Raw genomic sequence first — 20,164 nt, forward strand, 5'->3', positions numbered from 1 at the left:
GCAACCCTCCGGTTACAAGTCCAGAGTGCTAACCAGTGGGCCACGGCTGCCCCAGGTCTTTATGTTGTACCTCATGTGTTTACCCCGTGTATTGTATGTGACTACCCTGTTTGTGTATCGTGCTTGTTTAATTGACCTCCCTTGTGTTGCCTGTTTAATGACGTTCGTGTGTTTTGGTGCGTAACCAATAAAGACCATTTTGAGACAACCTAGCAGTTTGTTACAATACATTTATTTATTGACTCAAAACAATCAACACAACAACAAAAGTCGAAGAGCGTGGGTGTGTATGCTACTCAAAAGTCTACATGGCAAATCGGCTAATACCACTGTATTAAAATAAATCAGTGACAAAAACATTTGAAAGTTATAACAATGACAGGAGATACTTACGCTATTGCATGATGTCAACACATAGCATAACGCTATTATTTTTGTCCTATTTCGCTTTCCGTAGACCCAGTTGTGCTTGGTTAGCTCGGGAGGAGGCGTCAATTGCCATGGTTTAGCAAAGGGGAAACCAACCAATTTGGGGAACCAAATCCAGACCCTTGGGAATCCTGTCCTCGATTAAGTGCCAGCGTTTGACATTCGTGGTGGTTCCAGCGGTTCAGCGATCATGCTTCAGTGGGAAATTATGGATAAAGATGTAAGTATAAATCTACCGTTTTCAACTACCCTACATGGCTCAATGACATTAATAGAAGAGTCCATGGCATGTTCAAAAAAAACTATAAACCCACCTTCCGTCAGCGTAACGCTTGTGGATGGTCTTAACAGGAACTGGAGAGGCAATACTCACCGAGACAGTGGTCGCACAGAATGTCCGGAGATGAAGTTATCAATGCACATGTGACATCGCTGAAAGCAGGTGAGCAGCAGATTACGTTATCGGCGGAACACTGGATAGACGAATCTATTTTCAAGAGGAAAATGTGGCCGAAGTGGAGATTGAGACAGTAGTCTACAGTAACACGATAGAACACCTGTTTGCGCAGAAATTATGCTGCGATTTACGAAGAGAAACTCATTGGCCGAAAAATCTAAACAAAAGGAGGACTAAACCTAAACCTAAAAGCAATTAAGGAATTTTAAAATATGTCCATAACTATATATAGGCTGTTTGTACCAAAAAGAGCCGAAAATCAACCAAATCCAGCCAAAAAGTAGCAAAAGCTGATCCAAAGTGAGGCCATAATTAGGCTATGCCAAATTATTGCTTTTACATTGAAACTCCTGATAAAAATCTTTAAATGTATTTAATTTTGCAATATGTCTACATTAGTTATAATGATTGCTATGTCCTATATCGTAGGCTAGGCTAATATTGTTAAATTAGCATAGGTCAATATAGATTTTTTCAACAAAAAACCCCACAAAATCTACTAAATCTACTCTTTAAATAGAAATTGGAAATTGTTTAGTGAAGTCAAATTCAGATTAGCTAATTATAGTCCATGGGCCAGATGAGATGTCGATACCACCCAAGGTGGCAAAGGTTGCTTATACTTTAACAAAGGCCAATAGCAAGATAGGCACCTGCGTCAAAAATGTAACACTAATTTAGCTGTGATTCCAGAAGGGTTATCATACAAAAATGTTAACTACAGACATGTATCTTTTCAAAAAGACATACAGTGGGTACTAGTTAAAAATGGACACTTCATTCACGGAAAACGTGCTTCACGCAGCTGCGTGAAATGTAAGTACAACTGCAGCCGCTTAGGGGCAGCATAAGTCCGCTGTGGCGTTCTGAGGTCGAGTTCCGCGGCCGAGTTGTGTTGTTTTTCTTTTTTTAAGTATATTTTTTGGGCTTTTTGCCTTTATCAGTGTTTCCCATACATTGACTAATCTGTGGCGGGGCGCCACAAAATAAAACTCGGCCGCCACAGATGAATATTCTATGTTTAATTTAATTTAATTTAAATTAAATATAAGGTCAAATCCTTGCATTGTCATTGAGCTGCGCTTTTTACGCACACAGCCTTTCCTTGCCCCGCCCCGATCTCTCTCGTAGCCCGCTGCCACTCCTCTGCATGTGCATTTAACAAAATATTCACGATTGTTGAAGGATTGTTGTTGCCACATAGAAGCATTGCATAGAAGACATCTGGCTAAATTGCTATTAAATCCGCTTAACATCGTGACCATGCTGCGCAAATTTGTTCAAAACTGCTGCATTGAAGTGAACTCTGCTAAGGTCTTATCACAACATAGTAGGCTACATTGAAGAGACTAAACTAAGTTAAGTTATGAAATCAAGCAGTATCTCAAAGCTAACGTTAGAATACTGTTTGGATGTCGAATTTAGCATGCTTAGCCTACTTACAGCTGCTTGTCAATTTCGTTGAAGGGCTCATTTTATTGACTCTTGACACTGAATGTTTGCAAAATCCCGATGTAAATGGAAAAGTGTTTTCCAAAATTCAAAAGTGCTTGTCCTAAGGAGAAGTACGAACCTTTATTTTAACAATGTAAAAAACGTTATGAATTGCATCCACACATCAGCAGCCTTTCAACTGTGTTACAATTGCAAGGGTTCCCTTAAATGTCTTAAAGTGACAGGCACTCAATTAGACCTATACACTACCAAGACGATCTTACGTATCTTAGTAAAACGACTTGTTGCTGTTTTGGGACATTAAGCTACGTTAAGCTTTTTCACGGTAAAGATTTTATTAATGTATTTATATATTTAGGCTACTTGCGCAAACACTGAGTACTTTTATTGCCACACAACAATATTGGTAGCCTAGAAATCTAGACGCACCCTAGCGGCGGCAAATTAATTTGCTCAGCCTGTACGTCTAGTATCAAACCATAGGGATTTCTATTGGCTGACGCCGTGGACCTCATCCAATCACAGCGCTCTATTTTGTTAGAGTCTTAAGGCGGGCTTAACAGGATAACGACAGTCCTGAGACGGTGAACAACAAGGAAGGTGGCTATGCAGGGCTCTACAGTGCGCCCATTTCACTCGCACATGCGAGTAAAAATGATGCCGTGCGAGTGCAAAAAAATATTTGGGCGCACTGGTGCGAATGATTTCTAACCATGTCAATATTTGTCTACAAAATACACCGCAACATCGAGAAACATTACTGGTGCAAACCATAGAATCACTTCGCGAATGCAGCATAAAAACTACACCTCCCATCAACGTTAGCAGTTTCGCGTTGTGACTCGCTAGTAGTCGCTTTTATCAAATCCAAGAGCGCGCAGAAAAAGCGGAAAGTTAGACTAGCCAGCCAAGATGCAAAGATTGAAGAAATTAGTTCTTCTATCCACCGAATTCATTGGATATAGGAGGAACAGGATGAGATTCTGAGAATGCAGTGAGAGAAGGAAAGGTAACCTAACATGCCTTTTAGCCCAGTTGACGTATTGGCTGCAATATGCAAAATATAGCTGTAGCGAACCGGCACAAAAGTAGCCTCCCGTAATACTCCCATTTTATTCAAAGGTAGAACGCTACTGACAACTCCAGGCTTCCACGCATGCTTGTTTGTTTACACCGAATACAAGCTGAAGTGCAAAACGAAAGTAGGCCTAACGTTTGCCTACTGCCCCCATCAATGCAGATATTTCAAATAAAAACTAAAAGTATAAAACATATATCCTTGATTAGCCTATGTTGGGTTTTGTGGAAGAGAAAATAGACTGTTTTAGTAGTAGTATTAGGCAGTATGCAGTCAGATAGGTCACCATGGGCATATTTGGATTAGCTATAGATGGATTCACACATAAATAAATTAGCCTACATTTGACAGGATACTTGATATACAGGCTAAATGCAAATATGGCAATGTATTATATTATTTTACATTAACAAAATGTAGGAAAATAGAACAGACTGAAAATAAAGTAGCCTAGGCACTGATCTTTAAAATCCTTCCTGTAGCCTAAATGTTGTCAGTCATTCTTAATATTCGCAATTGGTTCACTGGCATGTTTAACTGTTAGCTGCAGTATAATGTTAGATTATGTGTAAGTTAAGTACAGAACTGATTGTGCGCCCAAATTTTTGTCTGTGCTCCTAAATTTTTTAACTTGGGCGCACAAGTGCTCCTGAAAAAAAATGTTAGTGTAGAGCCCTGCTATGGCGAACGAAGAGCGGTTGTTTGAATCGGCGTTGGCGTCAACTTTGGAGAAGTTGGACTTGTGCTTTTCTTTGAAAGTTGAGCAACACAATGCACTTAAGTCATTCCTTTCGAATAAGGATGTATTTGCCGTTTTGCCGTCCGGATACGGATATGGTCGTAGCGCTGGCCTATTGCATGCCTAGGCAGTTTGAAAGACAATTCTCTGCCCGCCCCTTGGATTAAGCGAGGTGAATGGTTCGATGCCAGACTATACATTTCAATGATATAGGATGGCCCGCCAGGCTACAATATTGGTGGTATTTGTTGTTACATAAGCTTCAGAAAGCCCCGCTTCAGAAAGCTGCACTGCTTGTGAAAGAAGGGGGTGGGGGAGGGGAGCTTAACATGAAAAAGCTTAACGTAGCTTAATGTCCCAAAACGGCAACAAGTCGTTTTACTCCCCGCAGGTCTTCATAGCCTGAATGGTAGGCTAGAGGAAGTGGGGGGAGGGTAAGATGGGATGACCAGAGCCGTCTTCGCTGGAGCTGGGCTATGGACTATGGACTAAGCCTATGTGCAGAGTTCATGACACAAGAAAAAGTGCATGGTCCACCATGAAAGCCTTATCCCTCACCCGCGCATCCTAAATGGAAAACAGACTAGCCTATACCATTATGTCATTATAAGACTTAATTTTCTGCCTTTGACCTATTTTATGGAAACGATTGGGAAGAACCCACCACCAGCCTATGACATCTTCTATCATCTTTCCAGGCACACACCTAAACTGCCTAAACAGATTTTCTGTTGTTCCTTATCCAAGTGCAGTAGCAGAACAGGCAAGTACTTTCTTTTTCGTGCAAAAGGCACATTAGGTTTGGCCTCGCAGCGAACTCAACTCTCTTGTTGCTTGCAGTTTGTTAAATAAAGCACTGCAGATTACATTATTTATTTCTGATTAATTGCATCTTTCAATGTCTTTTGAAACATCTGCTTGTTAGGCTGGGCTACTGTCAATGTCCTTGTACAGGTAAATGTTCAACAATTGCTGGTGTACAGGCTATAATCAATTAGCTAAATCATTTGTCCAGCTGTTTAAAAAAAAATTTCGTGCTACATTCAAATGCAAAAAGTGGTTTGATATCTTTTTCGTTTGAACGTCGGCAAGCAGGCATGTTGCGGTTGCAATTTAAGTGAAATTTCTACAATATCCCAACCTATCCCACTCTGATATTTAGAGTTGTTTCGTTAAGATAAAATTCTTATTGAAATTTTGGGTTCAGTAAAGGATGTTTTTTGCCTTTTTTATTCATGCCCTTTACAACTATGCTTATCCGCCCTGGCAAACTTCGACCACTGCATGATGATACTGCTTTTATTACACAACTGAGAAATAGGCGATTGGGCTCGTCCTTTACAGAAACAGGACACAATATCCCTCCAACTCTAGCCTCGCCCGCCACTTGTTGCCTTCATATTTTTCCTTTCAAATTTGTGATATCACTCAAGTCTTGCTTTAGTTAATTAGCAAGTTACTTCCAGAAGCCAAAAATCTGACTCTCTCAATAGCTCAAAAATGCCGTCATGTAGGCTACTTTCTAAATATTCAACAATCTGAAGCAGCGACCTTTTTGGAAGGGCTGCGGCCCAGCTCGCGCCCCCTCCTTCACAATGTTGAATGGTGACACGCACACAATTTGCAAAACATTGAACTGCTTTGAGTGAAGTGGGCTTGCAAGTTGTGTTCCTCCTAATTTTAACTTTCCCCTTTTAAAATATATTTTCTTTTTCTTTTCTTTCTTTTTTATTTGTTTATTTGTTTTGTTGTCTGTCTTGTATGTCTTGGTGTCACGGGTACGCTGGCGACTACGCCGCTCCGTCCGGCATTTTTTGTATTTGTTATTTTTTAAATGTATTTGTCTTGTCTTGATGTCATGGGTACGCTAGCGACTACGCCGCTCCATCCGACATCTTTTGTCTTGTTGTTATGTGTCTTGTTTGCGGAGCACTTTGGATTGCACTATGTGCATGTTAAATGCGCTTTATAAATAAATCTGACTTGACTTGACTTGACTTCTGTAATTAACTAGATGTATCGCATAGCGGTACAAAATATGACCGCCGCTCAGTCCTGCACATCCATTCCGCGTAAATAAATCATATTAATGAATCTGTCTCCATCTTCTACTCCATCCCCCACTCTTGAAACTTTTGTGTATGCTTGTTTGGAATGTGTGTTTGCACACTTTCCGCACACAAAGTAGCCTACTGTCGCTGCAAAGGTGAATAGATTTGTTTCTGGGCCAAAAAATCTGTAACATTGTTATAAAACCTTTAAAATCTCTAAACAGTCACAAGTAGGGCAGTTCATCACAGTCCATCCATTGCAACTGGACTGATGAAAGGTACACCTGTAGGCTACATTGTATTTGGGAAAAGCAGAAGGTAGCAGCATAATGTATTTATTTATTATTAAACAAAACAATCCCTGTCAGTTCCATGCAGTTTTCAACAGCTATCAAGAAGAGAGGTCATGTCATGGATTTTTGTGAATGTTTCTTCTTCTACATATGCATACGTTTAGTCATCTAGTTCAAATGATATTCAGCTTTATTGTCAATGCACAAATTAAATACCAGTAGTCTAAAACAAAATGCCGTTTTATCCAGTGGTGTAAATAACTGACATGTCCAAAAGGGCCTTCATGAAATGCGTTGCGAGACTGCCCGTTAAAATGTGTATGAACAAAGTTGAAGAGCTACTGTCCGTTATTGTTTGTGCAAATAATATGCTGATTCATGTTCCCTTGCATTTTGCAACTATGAGGTCCATGGTTAAGCTCAATCTTTTGACGCAATCTTTTGATTTTCACCCAGCCTAGTCCATGTAGGCGCCCGATAGAAATATTGTTTAATTTTGCGATTGAGATATCCACGCACTGGCGCCCCCCCTGCGACGTGTTCGCCCCCCGGTTTTAGAGCTATTCTAAATGCAAAAATGCATAGAGGGAGTTATGACAAAACTGTGACTGTTAACAAACTATAAGCTATATAAGGTAGGCCCTATGCTAGGCCTATTACACAACACAAATTGTCACTAGGCTATGCGACCCAAATAAAATCTCCTTTGGAACCAATGGGCAATGGCTTACACCTTACAGTATCAAGCTGCCACCTCTTGGCGAAAAGTTAATAGTTTTGCATATCAGTAGTAATACATTTCACGTAGCTGTGTGAATCACGGAAAGGGCGAATGAAGTAGACACCCAACCATCATTATCATTGTTTGGATACTTCGCACACACATGTTTTTTAATCGCATAGACTACAACTACCAAGCTGGAATCAAAGCACATCGACTCCCCTCTCACACCCTAAACACGCACTTCGAACAAACAAAAAGCGCCTCAGTCTCACGGAATAGCCATAAGCAAAACTGTATCTGACCGGTGTAACGTTGGTACTAAATCATCCATCGCAAAGAATAATTTTTGTAGCACGTGCAACAAACATGTGTAGGTACAGCCCTGCCCTGAATAAATCTCAACGTGCGCTCTAAAACATCTGGTTTAAATGGAGATAGATCATCACGGGTGCGTTAATAAACCTACATTGCGGCGAGTTGACACAAATTATTCACTTTGACGAATTTATGTAGTTTCAGTTACTTTACTTTGAGCCATGCTCTTCCTTACTTGAATCACCTTTGAAAATAGAGGATTGAAGTAGCCTATATGGGTGTTTGGGAATGAACGTTGACTCAGATGCTTTTTGAGACCTTAAGCAGAAATGTCCCAGCCTGGTGTTTAGGATGCATCATAGACAGGTTATCTTTCAGGTAGCCTATATATTTTCCATTAAAAAACCATCACGTAGCGAACGTGTTGTGGCTAACTCACTTAGCTCCTGTAGTAGCCTAGGTTATGGTCATAAGCAAATGAGATGACAGTCGAAAGATACAATTAGTGCTGTTATCGATTTGCTTGGTAGCCTATAAAGGCATTTATGGTTTTCTACAAATACATCAATAATCAAATTGGCCTCCATCACTCAACCATGCTAACGGTAACATTATTTTACCTACGTTCTGCTATTGATAGGATTAACATAGCCTACCTGCAGTAAAAAGCAAGCATGTCTGATAAACATTCTCAGATTTATTTCGGCTTCAAGAGGAAATGGGAATTACATGTCATGCAGAAATCATCCTACCCTTAGACGTTCTCTGCGGTAAACTACTGTAGCCTACAGTCTTGTCCTTGTAGGAAGCGTAGTGTCTTTCCAACCCACTTTAGATTAACTTCCAACAACATTACGTCTCACTGCAACGATGCGCCATCTAGTGGACAAACGACTACTTATCGCCAATACTGGAAATGCAGCCATGATGATGATGATGAATATTTATTTTGGCTTTCTTTTAATCCTACTGAATTTGTAATTATGTATCGGCCGTTCTAATACCGATAGTATGTGGGTGCCTGTGTGTGTGTGTGCATGTGTATATGTGTGCACCACCATCTACAGGCCAATGAGTGTACAGTCACTAAATGTACACATAACTTAATTTTTTAGACCCCCCAATGGATGAAATTCTACGAGATTTGGCATACCCCCAGAGAATGTCAGGTTAATCATACACATAAGGCCATCCTTAAAAATATTTTCGTTTGCCGTAACCCGACCGACCCTGTCAATTTAGAACCGACCCAAATATTTATTTTTTTCCCCTTTTAGTCCGACCGACTTGCCGGTTGTAAACTTGCGTTAAGACCGACCGATTTTTTTATACTCTAAACAACCAATACAAATAAAATACTATTTATTTTACTAGTCCTAAGTATTGTGAATATAAATTGCCTACATGCAAACGTAGGCTCTCTTAAATAAAAACCCTGTGGCGTCATCTCTACACGCATGTCACACTATGGCCTGTACGCTTCGTTTCATTCACACAACGACAACGCTTTTACTTGGCACGAAGTTCTGGAAGAACTGTGCCCAGATCTTTTCCCATTCTTTCTCCCCTCTAGTCTAACGGTGACTGTGTTGAAGAATTGACATTGGTTGTGGTCTATTCAGCATTTCTCAAAATATGGGTCCGCAACGTGGAGACTGCTGGTCCGCGAAGTCGTGGAGTGAAATTAGGCCCGGTGCTTCGTCTGATAATTTGCTGCACAGTTGATCAAGATACCGCGGACGACAAAAAAAAAAAAAAAAACGTCTCTGCTATCGATGTCATTAAACATGGAGCCATACAATAAAGTGGTGGTATGAGCGTGCATTCAATGCAGGCGTCTGCGCGAGAGAAACGGAAACTAATCGATAACGTTGGTAGGCTATCAAAGCTCCACTTCAACCTGTTGAATGCTATTTAATTGTTTAACGACACTTAATAGAACGACGTTGATTTTTGGAACTTCCATAGAAACAGAGGAGAGAGTGTAGCACTGAGTATTGTATAGTCAAATTTGAATATAACGTGGCCAAAAGCTATTGTAGCCTTCTTTCTATCTGTTAAAGACCAACAGATCAGTGTTTTACGCCTATCTGCTCGCCAAAAAAGCTGGTATTGTGTTTCCTGAATCCTTACATTCAGGCATTCAAATTAAACTTCATTAAAAAACAACCATTTCCTACCAATGTATGATGCTTGCATGAGGGAAACATCCCAAAACAATAACACCCATATAATTGTTGCTGTTTTGAGAAGTATTTCTTTTCTTATGCAAGCATCATGCAACCATGCAAAAGCAATGAAATTATATCTTACATTAGTAAAGCAGTCCTCTGATGTGCATGTCACAAAACATTTAAGTGAAAGTGCATGTATAACAATATAGGCATAATAATGAATGTGATAATGATAATGACAATTTGATTGGGGGGGAGTGGGGTTGGGTATGTGTAGATGAGCCCTATGACCCCAAAGTCTGCCATGACTGGGCCTCAGGTCAAAGAAGTTTGAGAAAGGCTTGTCTACATAACCTGCATCAGATTGAGGTTTGCAATAATGCGCCTGAAGGCACGGGTTGAGGACTCAGTCAGTTACGTCACAATATGCACATTTGTTTAAATTCATACCTACGTAATCACCATGACCAAAATTTTACTTTTTTTTTTTTACTTTGAATCTTGAAAAAACAAAAATATTGACCTACCTACCGACCCATTTTTTAATTTTTTGGGCTGTTACTGCAAACAAGAATATTTTTAAGGATGGCCTAAAATGTGGTGCAGTTCTGAACGTCTTTACTGAAGAGAGGGGCGATTAAAGCAGAATGATATTGCATTTTCATTTTTTACCGGGGGGGTGCAAATCACAAATGAGTGATTATGGGCTAGGCTGATGTGGGCCCTTGAGACCAACAATCCATAAAAATGTCTTCATCCTCGGTGCCACGGTTCAGGTAGTTATTTAGGAAAAACTGCATTTTTTGGGTTTCGGGGGGCCCAGCGCGGAGGGGGAGTGGCCCCTGGGGACCAAACAAAAATTTTCCGTAAAAGTCTAGTGGGGCTACATACCCACCAAATTTCATGTGCCCTGGTGTTTCGGTGCCCCGGGTATCGTTGACCAAAATTTCAGGAAGTAGATGACAGAAAAAAAAAAAAAAAAAAAAACTTTGACAATCCATATATGACCGCTTCGCTAGCGGCGGTCATAATTATACTAGATGCTCTTCTTCACAATGAAAACAGTGGCAGTCCTAGCTTGTAGCCTATATAACACCCTGATATTTTTTTGAAATCAATTCGTGGTGTGATTGACATCAGACTAGTCATTAGCTAGTTAGTTGTGCACTGTTTCTGCACTCCGTAGTAAGGTAACAAAGGCCTACTCTGATGATTTTTTTTTTTTGCCAATATTCTTGTCGTAGCCTAGAGAAAGAATCTCCAGTGTGTAAATTCACTCCAAGTTGGCCTACCCCATAAACTGCATGACAGTAGGCTATTACTATTTATCTATAAAATTACCACATGCCTTTGTTCAACTTTATGAAGCAGAATTACGCAGGCTATTTGGAACGCACACATTTTGTTTGCGCAAGAAAGAGAAAATACAGCGCACACAATTTGGGGGGGGGGGGGGGTGTTCGTTATCTGGCCCCTGCACTTTGAAACTCGTTCCGGCGCCCCTGCCTTGTTGCCTTTATGATTTCCTTATAACTTTCTTATACTAAATAGGAAATGCAAACAATGACATGCCCAACCCTGGAACTGACTGACTCTCTGTGTCTCTCTCTCTCGCTCTCTCTCTCGTGCGTGCACGCGCTCTAAGCAGCCTACTTTCCAAATTATGGTAAGGTTACGTTCAAGTTAGATCTGCTGCATTTAGGAGAGTGAGAGGAAACCCGTGTCCTGCTTTTATATTAAATAGGTCCATCTCATCTTACAGTTTCAATGAACGATCCAAATAATGGTTCCATATTTGTTAGTCAACTTTGCAAAATACATTCGGGGCTACACTCGAAACATTCGGGGCTGAAGCCCCGGCGAAATCGGCTGGCAACGCCCCTGATAAGATATATAAACTCACGCTATTGTATTATCATATATGTTTGGTAATGGCTCAACTGTCTCTGATTGTTCTACTGACTTGGAAACTGGATGTGTCATGAAAGCAGTAAGTCAAGTCGCATCAAAAATAGTAGTGAACTCTGAAGAGCCACCTGGTGGTTGTTTGGGTCAACTGCAGTTTGTGCCATTTCTGCCGAGAATATGGTACACGATTTGTGCGTGATTCATGCAGGAAACCGTCCAAGCTTAACTGATACCCACTGTATTTGCATATTTGATTTTATTATGTTTGGTATCATTTTAAAGAGGACAATCTGAGCTTTCATTCAAGTCCTTTTGTGAACACTTTGGACAAATACAGCCGACCCTGGAGCTCTTCAAACTTTTAATCACACAAATTTTCCTGCCATTTTTGCCTAAATCATTTTTTTTCTTTTAACCTGTTGAGGAGTGAATTCTTTAAGGCAATGCCATTCCCCAGAGAGTGAATTATTTTCCTGGCTCGTTCTAGAATTCTACACGAACGTTCTATAGTTTCAGTGTTCTTAAAATTGTTTAATGGCAGAAAAGTCCCTGAGGGTAATTGTTGCGTCATGTTATAGAACCTTTTTCGAAAACGTTCTAATCACATATTTGTGATCGTACTCCCAGGGGCCCAGCTGCATCTGATCACATATTTGTGACCGTACTCCTCAACAGGTTAATCCTGTGGCATCAGGGAGCATCAGAGATACAAAATGCAAACACTGCAATACTGGCATGACTCTAAGGATTCAGAAAATGTATGATCTTCCCATATTATCTCATCCTGAGGTGGTGATTTTCAGCTTTATATCAGGCATGGCGTTTTTTCGAAGAAAAGTAGTTTTGCCAACCTCTGAGGTTTCCTTTGCTATTGGATTCTGACTTTAATTTATACTCAACCATCTTCTGGGCTTTGTGATTTTGTAGTTTATTTTGCTATTGCTGGTCCTGTCAGTACTGTCTGACCACTTCTATTTGATCTGCATCTGTTGCCTGAGCTTCAGACAGTGACATGTATGCTTGTTTGTGTGAAACTTAAAAGGGCCACAAACACTGACCCTGGTGCTTCACATGAAAATTAATGGTTCTCTATCAGTCGAAATACTCAGCGTTAATCAATAGGAATACAGTCCTTGATCACGTGATCACCACTCCTAGAGAAGTCCTCTAATAGGTCCTGTTAACTCATTGAGTGCCAAAAACGTAATATTACCTTTTTAGCTTTTTTTTTTTTAATTACGAAACTAGACACTCTAACACACCTTATATGTGATTTTGGGAACTCTGTGATGAATGGAAATGAAATATATGACGATCGTGAAACTCATGAAAACGCACAATCTGGACATTTTATCTGGACATTTTATCATAACTCGGTTGCCGCTTTGGGTCGAATCAGTGACGCATGCACGTCAGCTCAAAACCAGGCCATTTTCGTGGGTCTATCACTAGGTGGCAGTCTTGCTAGGTCACTTCCCGGAAACTTTACAGGCAACACTTCATATTTCATGAAAGACTTTATTTCTAGAAAAAAAAAAGCGATTTTGATGAAAACTAGCCACTGTTTAGCTTGCGATTTCTCAGGAACAGAAGCGTGTAGAAATACACGGTTTGCACCCACTGAGAGCTTAAAGTCTCACCTTTCAAACGAGTAAATAGCTATAACACAGAATATGCTGTGGCTGTACAAAAATCATCAACAATGGTCTAGATTGCTGGCACTCTAGGACAAAGCTTCCGAAAACAGCTTGGCATTCAATAAGTTAAGGTTCTATTGGTGCGAAACAGCTTGGCTATATATTATTCTTTCTATAGCGACGTCTATTGCCACTGGTCTGAGAGAACAGAAGGATATGATCTGAAACAACTGACGGAAGACAGAAGAATAAACATTTTCTCTGAAAATAATAAATATAATCACAAAAAAGCAAGTATGTCCGAGGCCGCCCAAATGAAGCGGTGTGTCCAGGGGTGTGGGCAGTTCATCCCCGCCCTGGACCCACAACATTCATACCTGCAAACTTAGAAGGGCTGAAAAAGGTGACATATTTACATATCCCCTCCCCCGCGCAGAAGATTTGAAAAAGATTTTACATTTTAACTATTTCCATTACATGGACATAGGTAGACCTGCAATAACTGCAATAATGAATATTGAATATTATCATATTTCAATATATCAATATTATAATAAACGTGCAGTAAGCAGAATTTAAATATGGCTGCATTTGACACTTTTACATTTTAAAATACATAGCCATAACAGTAGGCCTACCAGCTGTTTTGACTTAAGGCCTTGTTTAGCCTAATTGAATAACTTAATGATGGAGAAGATATTTTCAGACCTGCCATCCTTGAAGAAATGTCAGTATTACCTTAAACCAGGAAAAACACATTGCCCACCTTGGCCTTCATGTATGCAGCCAAAAACAGACCAAACAACATAAATGTTGACAATCTGTTTTAAAGCCTAATCCTTTTTGTGAAGAAATACATCTATCCCTCATGTTATGTTGGTGTCTTTCTGCTCCTCTCGTGTCTACTGAGGCTGATCACATTCCAACTAAAGGGGCGGGTCTCAGCAATAGGTGCGTTATGTCAGTCTACTCTAGAAGCCTAGGTCTCGCTTGTTTGCGCGCTAATTATCAAGAATTATGATCTATATGCTACACAGAAAACGAACAAATTAAACACCTATCACTGAGCAAGTCAAAATAATTTGCTAGGTTCACTTTCAGATTTGTTGCAAATAACTACATTTGGCCTTGGAAAGGTCTGCGCTCCCTGAGAACGTCATGTCTAACCATCATCGACACATGGCAAATATAATGCTAAATGAAATAACTCGTGAACAAGCAATAACTTTCCAAGACAATATTAAACTATTAAGCCGAGCTTAATTCACAATCGCACTCAGTGCAGTCGTTTTGTTTCACAAAGCAATTCAAAACGGCCAGCTGCGGGAATGTGAATTTGCGAGTAAACACTTGTTAACCTCACCTCAGCAAGTCTTCCATTTAACCCACCGAGGGCAAGAGAAAAGTAGCCTAACAATATGATGTTTTACCTTGAGTTTATAGTCAGGGAGAGTGTAGTATGTGTCCCGTGTTTGTTAGCTAACATTTTCTTTTTTTCCTTGGTCATATCGCTGGCGCTGCTGCAGGCCATAGCAGGCAGGCTATGCATAACAGAAAGTGAGAGAGATAAAGCCCGCCCTCAGAAACAACTGATAGGTAGGTCTTCAAAAATAGCACACAGAGAGGCCAATCACTTGTCTATAAATCTCGCATGAAATCGACGATAGTCTCACTCCAGACTATGGGAAGTTGATCCCCCCACCCCTTCCCCCCCAAAAAAACGTGATTCACGTGAATATTTTGATTCAAAAACGGCATTGTTCACCGAAAGGTGACTAGTTTGCAGGTATGAACAATGCCACAAAAACAATGCCACAAAAAGTGCCTTAGGATTGTTTGTGAATAGGTCTTAGTGAGTTAGGAGTCCTCTCGACTTCTTTTAAGCTGTCCCAAACGTAGGTGCCCAGAACTTTAACAGCCCATCTTTTAAAGGCCGTGTTGCAGGGTTCATTTTCCAACGAATTTGCACAATTTTCTTGTTGGTAATAAACATTTAAACTGTTATCCATTGTATTTGATGTTGTTGTGTACAGTTAAGAACAAAATGATTCATACCCCTGCAAATATTGATGGGTCATTCCACGTCAATTCAACCAGGGCCCACGCACTTAGGTCTCAAAAAATTCTGAAAAAATTATCAGGTGTACTGATGTTACCCAGGAGACACACTGTAAAATTATTTTTATGTAAGATCAATACTTTCCAAGATACAGCCAGTTTTACAGGGTGAGGGGGGATGTCGATTTTGTTCGGCCTCTTTTTTTTTTTGTCAAAGTTCACAAGCCCATAGCGCAAGAGCATTTTGCCTCGATAACATTGGGGGAGGTCTGCCGAGAGACCTCCCCCTATGGGTATCATTAGACCATTAAAGGAGAATTCCGGTGTGATATTGACCTAAAGTGTGTTAAAACATGATACCGAGTGTGAACGTATGTCTCATAGCCCACCTCGGCTTGTCCCCTGCACTTCAAAATCTGGCGCTAGTTAGCCGATGCTACTAACAGCTTTTTCAATGGTGGTGCTTCGGCATCGGGCTTGCCATGCAAATAAATCACTGTTTTACACCATTTACGAGGCTCAATGTATCTCCACACTTCATTGGTAGACTTCCGAGGGCCCTGACATTTAAAACGAGACATTGAGAACTTTGAAAAAGCACTGGTAGTTTACTTACAAGACGATTTATACAGACAGTATCTTCACGAAGTTTAGCGTTTGCAGCCATCTTGAATTTAGTCACGATAAGTCGAGCGACGAGTAAGAATGAACAGGTATGATAAGGGATCAGATTCCAAAAATAATTCCGTGGAAATGCATGGATTCCAGTTGCTGCTACTGGAAGAAACTGGAATCTATGCATTTCTACTGAATTATTTTTCTTACGCAATGTCTCTTGAACAGTTTAACTTAGAAACTTCGTTCAAACTTTGTAACATAGGTCTTCAAACGGAGCAGGTTGCTATGTCTTTTCAACTTTGAAACTTTTATACTTTTTAAACTATTAAAGAAAAACTTTTTAAAAATCCCCATAGACTTAACATTGCCGATTATGACATCATAATACGGCTATTAAGCAATTAGAATCCTATGGCAGGTGTTCAGGCCACCTGCAGCCTCAGGCTTTAAGCATACACTCTGGGTCAATTAAGACTACACATCCTATTCGACTGTTTCCTCTGCCCAAAACTGTTTCAAAATAAAAGTCCTCACTACAATAATCCACTGTTAAACAATGTAACCCATTAAACTACTGAACTTTTTACATTCAACTTTTAAACGGTCTACTTTTAAACTATCATTAAACTATCTATCTATTAAACTAGCTGTCTATCAACAACTTTTAAACTATCTACATTCATCTTTTAAACTATATACATTCAACTTTTAAACAGTCTACTTTTAAACTATTATTAAACTTTCTATTAAACTAGCTGTCTATCAACAACTTTTAACTTGTCATCAACTATGTCAACACTTGTCATCAACTATGACTCCTACCCACTGTAGCTAGTTAGCATGGTTAATATAGTTAGCATGTTAGCATTGTTAACATTGTTAACATTTTTAGCAAAACTGCCAAAAATGATTAGCTAGGTTAGCTAAGTCACATGGTTAGCATAGTTGCATGTTAGCATGGTTAACATGTTAGTTAGCATAGTTAGCATAACAACTAAAAATAATTAGCTAGGTTAGGTAAGTCACATGGTTAGCATAGTTAACATGTTAACATTATTAACATGCTAGTTAGCATAGTTAGCATAACTACTAAAAATGATTAGCTAGGTTAGCTAACTCACATGGTTAACATAGTTAGCATGTTAGCATTGCTAACATAGTTAGCATGTTTAGCAAAACTGCTAGAATATGTTAGTTAAGTAGCATGGTTAACATAGTTAGCATTGCTAACATAGTTAGCATGTTTAACAAAACTGCTAGAAAATGTTAGCTAAGTTAGCTAAGTAACATGGTTAGCATGTTAGCATTGCTAGCACTACTATAAAACATTAGCTAAGTAGCATGGTTAGCATAGTTAAAAATCTTAGCATAACTGCTAGCAAACATTAGAGCCATTCCAACTTTCAGTTATCGTCAAATATCTACCTATACACAGCCATTAAACTATTTGAATATCAACATTCATTAAACTTCCAGTCTGTCAACAACTTTTAAACTATTTACCTTCAACTTCTAAACGGTCTACTTTTAAACTATCTATTAAACTAGCTGTCTATCAACAACTTGTAAACTATCTACTGTCTTTCAACAACTTTTAAACTATCTACATTCAGCTTTTAAACAGTCTACTTTTAAACTATCAACTTTTATTAAGCTATGCAACCACCATGTCTATCCTAGCATCACCATAGTAACCATCTCTGTATTATCTGTTTTAACTATACATGATATTTTACATCACAACTTTAGCATTTTCATGCACTGGTATTTCCTTGGAATTGCATTTCTAGTTTTATTATTCCGCTTACCACTTTTTCCGTACGCAATTTCTCTTGAACAGTTTAACTTAGAAACTTCATTCAAACGTTGTAACGTAGGTCTTCAAACGGACCAAGCTGCCATGTCTTTTCAACTTTGAAACTTTTATACTTTTTAAACTATTAAAGAAAAACTTTTTAAAAATCCCCATAGACTTAACATTGCCGATTGTGACATCATAATACGGCCATTAAGCAATTAGAATCCTATGCCAGGTGTTCAAGCCACCTGCAGCCTCAGGCTTTAAGCATACAATCTAGGTCAATTAAGACTACACCTCCTATTCAACTGTTTCCTCTGCCCAAAACTGTTTCAAAATAAAAGTCCTCACTACAATAATCCACTGTTAAACAATTTAACCCATTAAACTACTGAACTTTTTACATTAAACTTTTAAACGGTCTGCTTTTAAACTATCTATCTATTAACCCTTTGCAGACCGCGCCGAACATTCCATTTTTTCATACTCGATGGCCTTATGGCACAAAAAGGCTTATTGTGTGATTATGCTACATGACAGAGATATAATTTACCCACCATTATAATCAGGAGAAATAGCCCTTTCAAATGGTATAAAATATAATTAATAATTTTGAGGAGAACACACATATTATTTAAAAAATATCTTTAAAATTCAACCCCAAAAAACACAAAACTATCAGTTTGTCAAGATTAATCTGATTTCCCCCCCAATTTCTGTTGTAGATAGAGAAAAACTTAGAGTGTATGGGAGATTCACAATTTTGTCCTCTACTCAGTGATGAAAACAGAATCAATGTATCACCTTTTGTTCAAAAGTTATGATAAATTTATTAGACCTTTGCCGACGGCACGAAACATTCCGTTTTTTCATACTTGATGCCCTTGTGAGACAAAAAGGCTTATTGTGTGGCCATGCTACATGGCAGAGATAAGATATACCCACCATTGTAATCAGGAGAACTAGCCCTTTAAAATGGCACATATCATAGTTAATAAGTTTGAGGGTAACACACATTGTTTTTAAACAATACCTTCAAATTTCAACATCAAAAAACACGAAAATATCAATTTGTCAAGATGAATCTTACTTTTCACCTAATGTCTATTGTAGATATAGTGTGGGAAAGATAGACAGTGTTGTGTTCTCCTCAGTGAAAGAAACAGAATCAATTTATCACCTTTGGTTCAGAAGTTATGATTAATTTACTCATAACTGCAAGTCGCAGTAACAAGTAGAATTTTTAAAGAGTAGGATGTTTTCCTTTCCTGGTTTGACATCTGACCAAAAATACACAAATATAATGGTCTTGTAACAAATATAAGATGTTTTACCATAAAAACAAGATGCATAGCTAAATATAGGATGTCTTACTGTACTCTGAAGAGGCAAAATCAATTGTGGGGAGGAAAGATAAAGGCTGAAATAAAGACTAGGCAGATGGTAACTGCTTCTCCGTGTGCTTCATTCTACTATGAAAACAAGAATAAGAGACACTGGCACATGTGTTAGGTTTACGAAAGAGGAAATAAATCATTTTATTTAGATAAGTCTTTAACAATTTCATTAAATAATCAGGAACAACAACTTCAGGTAAATAACATAAACATATGTTTACAAACTACAAGACAACAGTATAACAAAGATCAACAAAATACTTTAACATGATGAACAAAGCATCAATTCATATTATAGCATAACAAAGCATCAATTTACATTCACACATATAAACAATTAAAACATTAGAAGAAATTCAATACATTTAACAACCATACAGCATTTAATTAGATACAATATATAATTATCGATATCATTTGCCCTACACATAAGGTGATACACTAACGCCGCATTCACACCAGATCCGTGGTGTGTGTGTTGTCACAGCTGTGGCGTGTGTGTGTGTGTCCATCTAAGCCTAGCAGACGATGAGGTGTAAATGCTACTGGAGTTGGTGTCCCTGTCTGTGTTAGAAGGATAGGCAAAGTGTATGCTTTCTACCTGACATGGGACTTGACCAAGCTCAAAATAAAGAAATTGTCAGATAAGAAAATTAGAAATTGAATTACAAATCTAAGCAAACTTCCTGAATTTCCCCTTGGGGATCAATAAAGTGTCTATCTATCTATCTATCTATCTATCTATCTATCTATCTAAACTATAATCACTATAATCCCTGTCATTATTGTTATAAGCAACACTCTTATCACAACCAGAAATGTGCATACGCCCAGTTGGGCGAACACACACACACACACACAAACATGCATACCCAGCTGAGGATGACGGGAGATTACTCTCCTCCTCTAGCAAATCATTGTCTTCCTCTTCATCCAGAAACTACCCATCCATGTCCCATGTCCATGCCATTGTGGTTGTTACGCCCGGCTCATGGCACAACACAAAAGAGGCTGACAACAGATTCAACTTTTA

The 20,164-nt window shown here is 39.0% G+C and overlaps 1 protein-coding gene across 3 annotated transcripts in view; it reads left to right on the forward strand.

The window, feature by feature from the left end:
• The first annotated feature begins 484 nt into the window (after window positions 1-484).
• afmid (arylformamidase) overlaps window positions 485-20,164 on the forward strand; it is a 77,640-nt gene continuing 57,960 nt past the window's right edge. For all 3 annotated transcript variants that reach the window (XM_076277749.1, XM_076277751.1, XM_076277750.1), the window contains exons 1-2: window positions 485-649; window positions 781-871. In XM_076277749.1, coding sequence (XP_076133864.1) covers window positions 620-649; window positions 781-871 — 121 coding nt within the window. In that variant the 5' untranslated portion in view covers window positions 485-619. The remainder of the gene's footprint in view (window positions 650-780; window positions 872-20,164) is intronic.

Source organism: Alosa pseudoharengus, unplaced genomic scaffold (genome assembly GCF_046254945.1).
Source record: "Alosa pseudoharengus isolate Yale_2024_CS ecotype anadromous, Long Island Sound unplaced genomic scaffold, YU_APseudo_1.1 YU_APseudo_1.1_scf_11, whole genome shotgun sequence".
NCBI lineage: Eukaryota > Metazoa > Chordata > Actinopteri > Clupeiformes > Clupeidae > Alosa > Alosa pseudoharengus.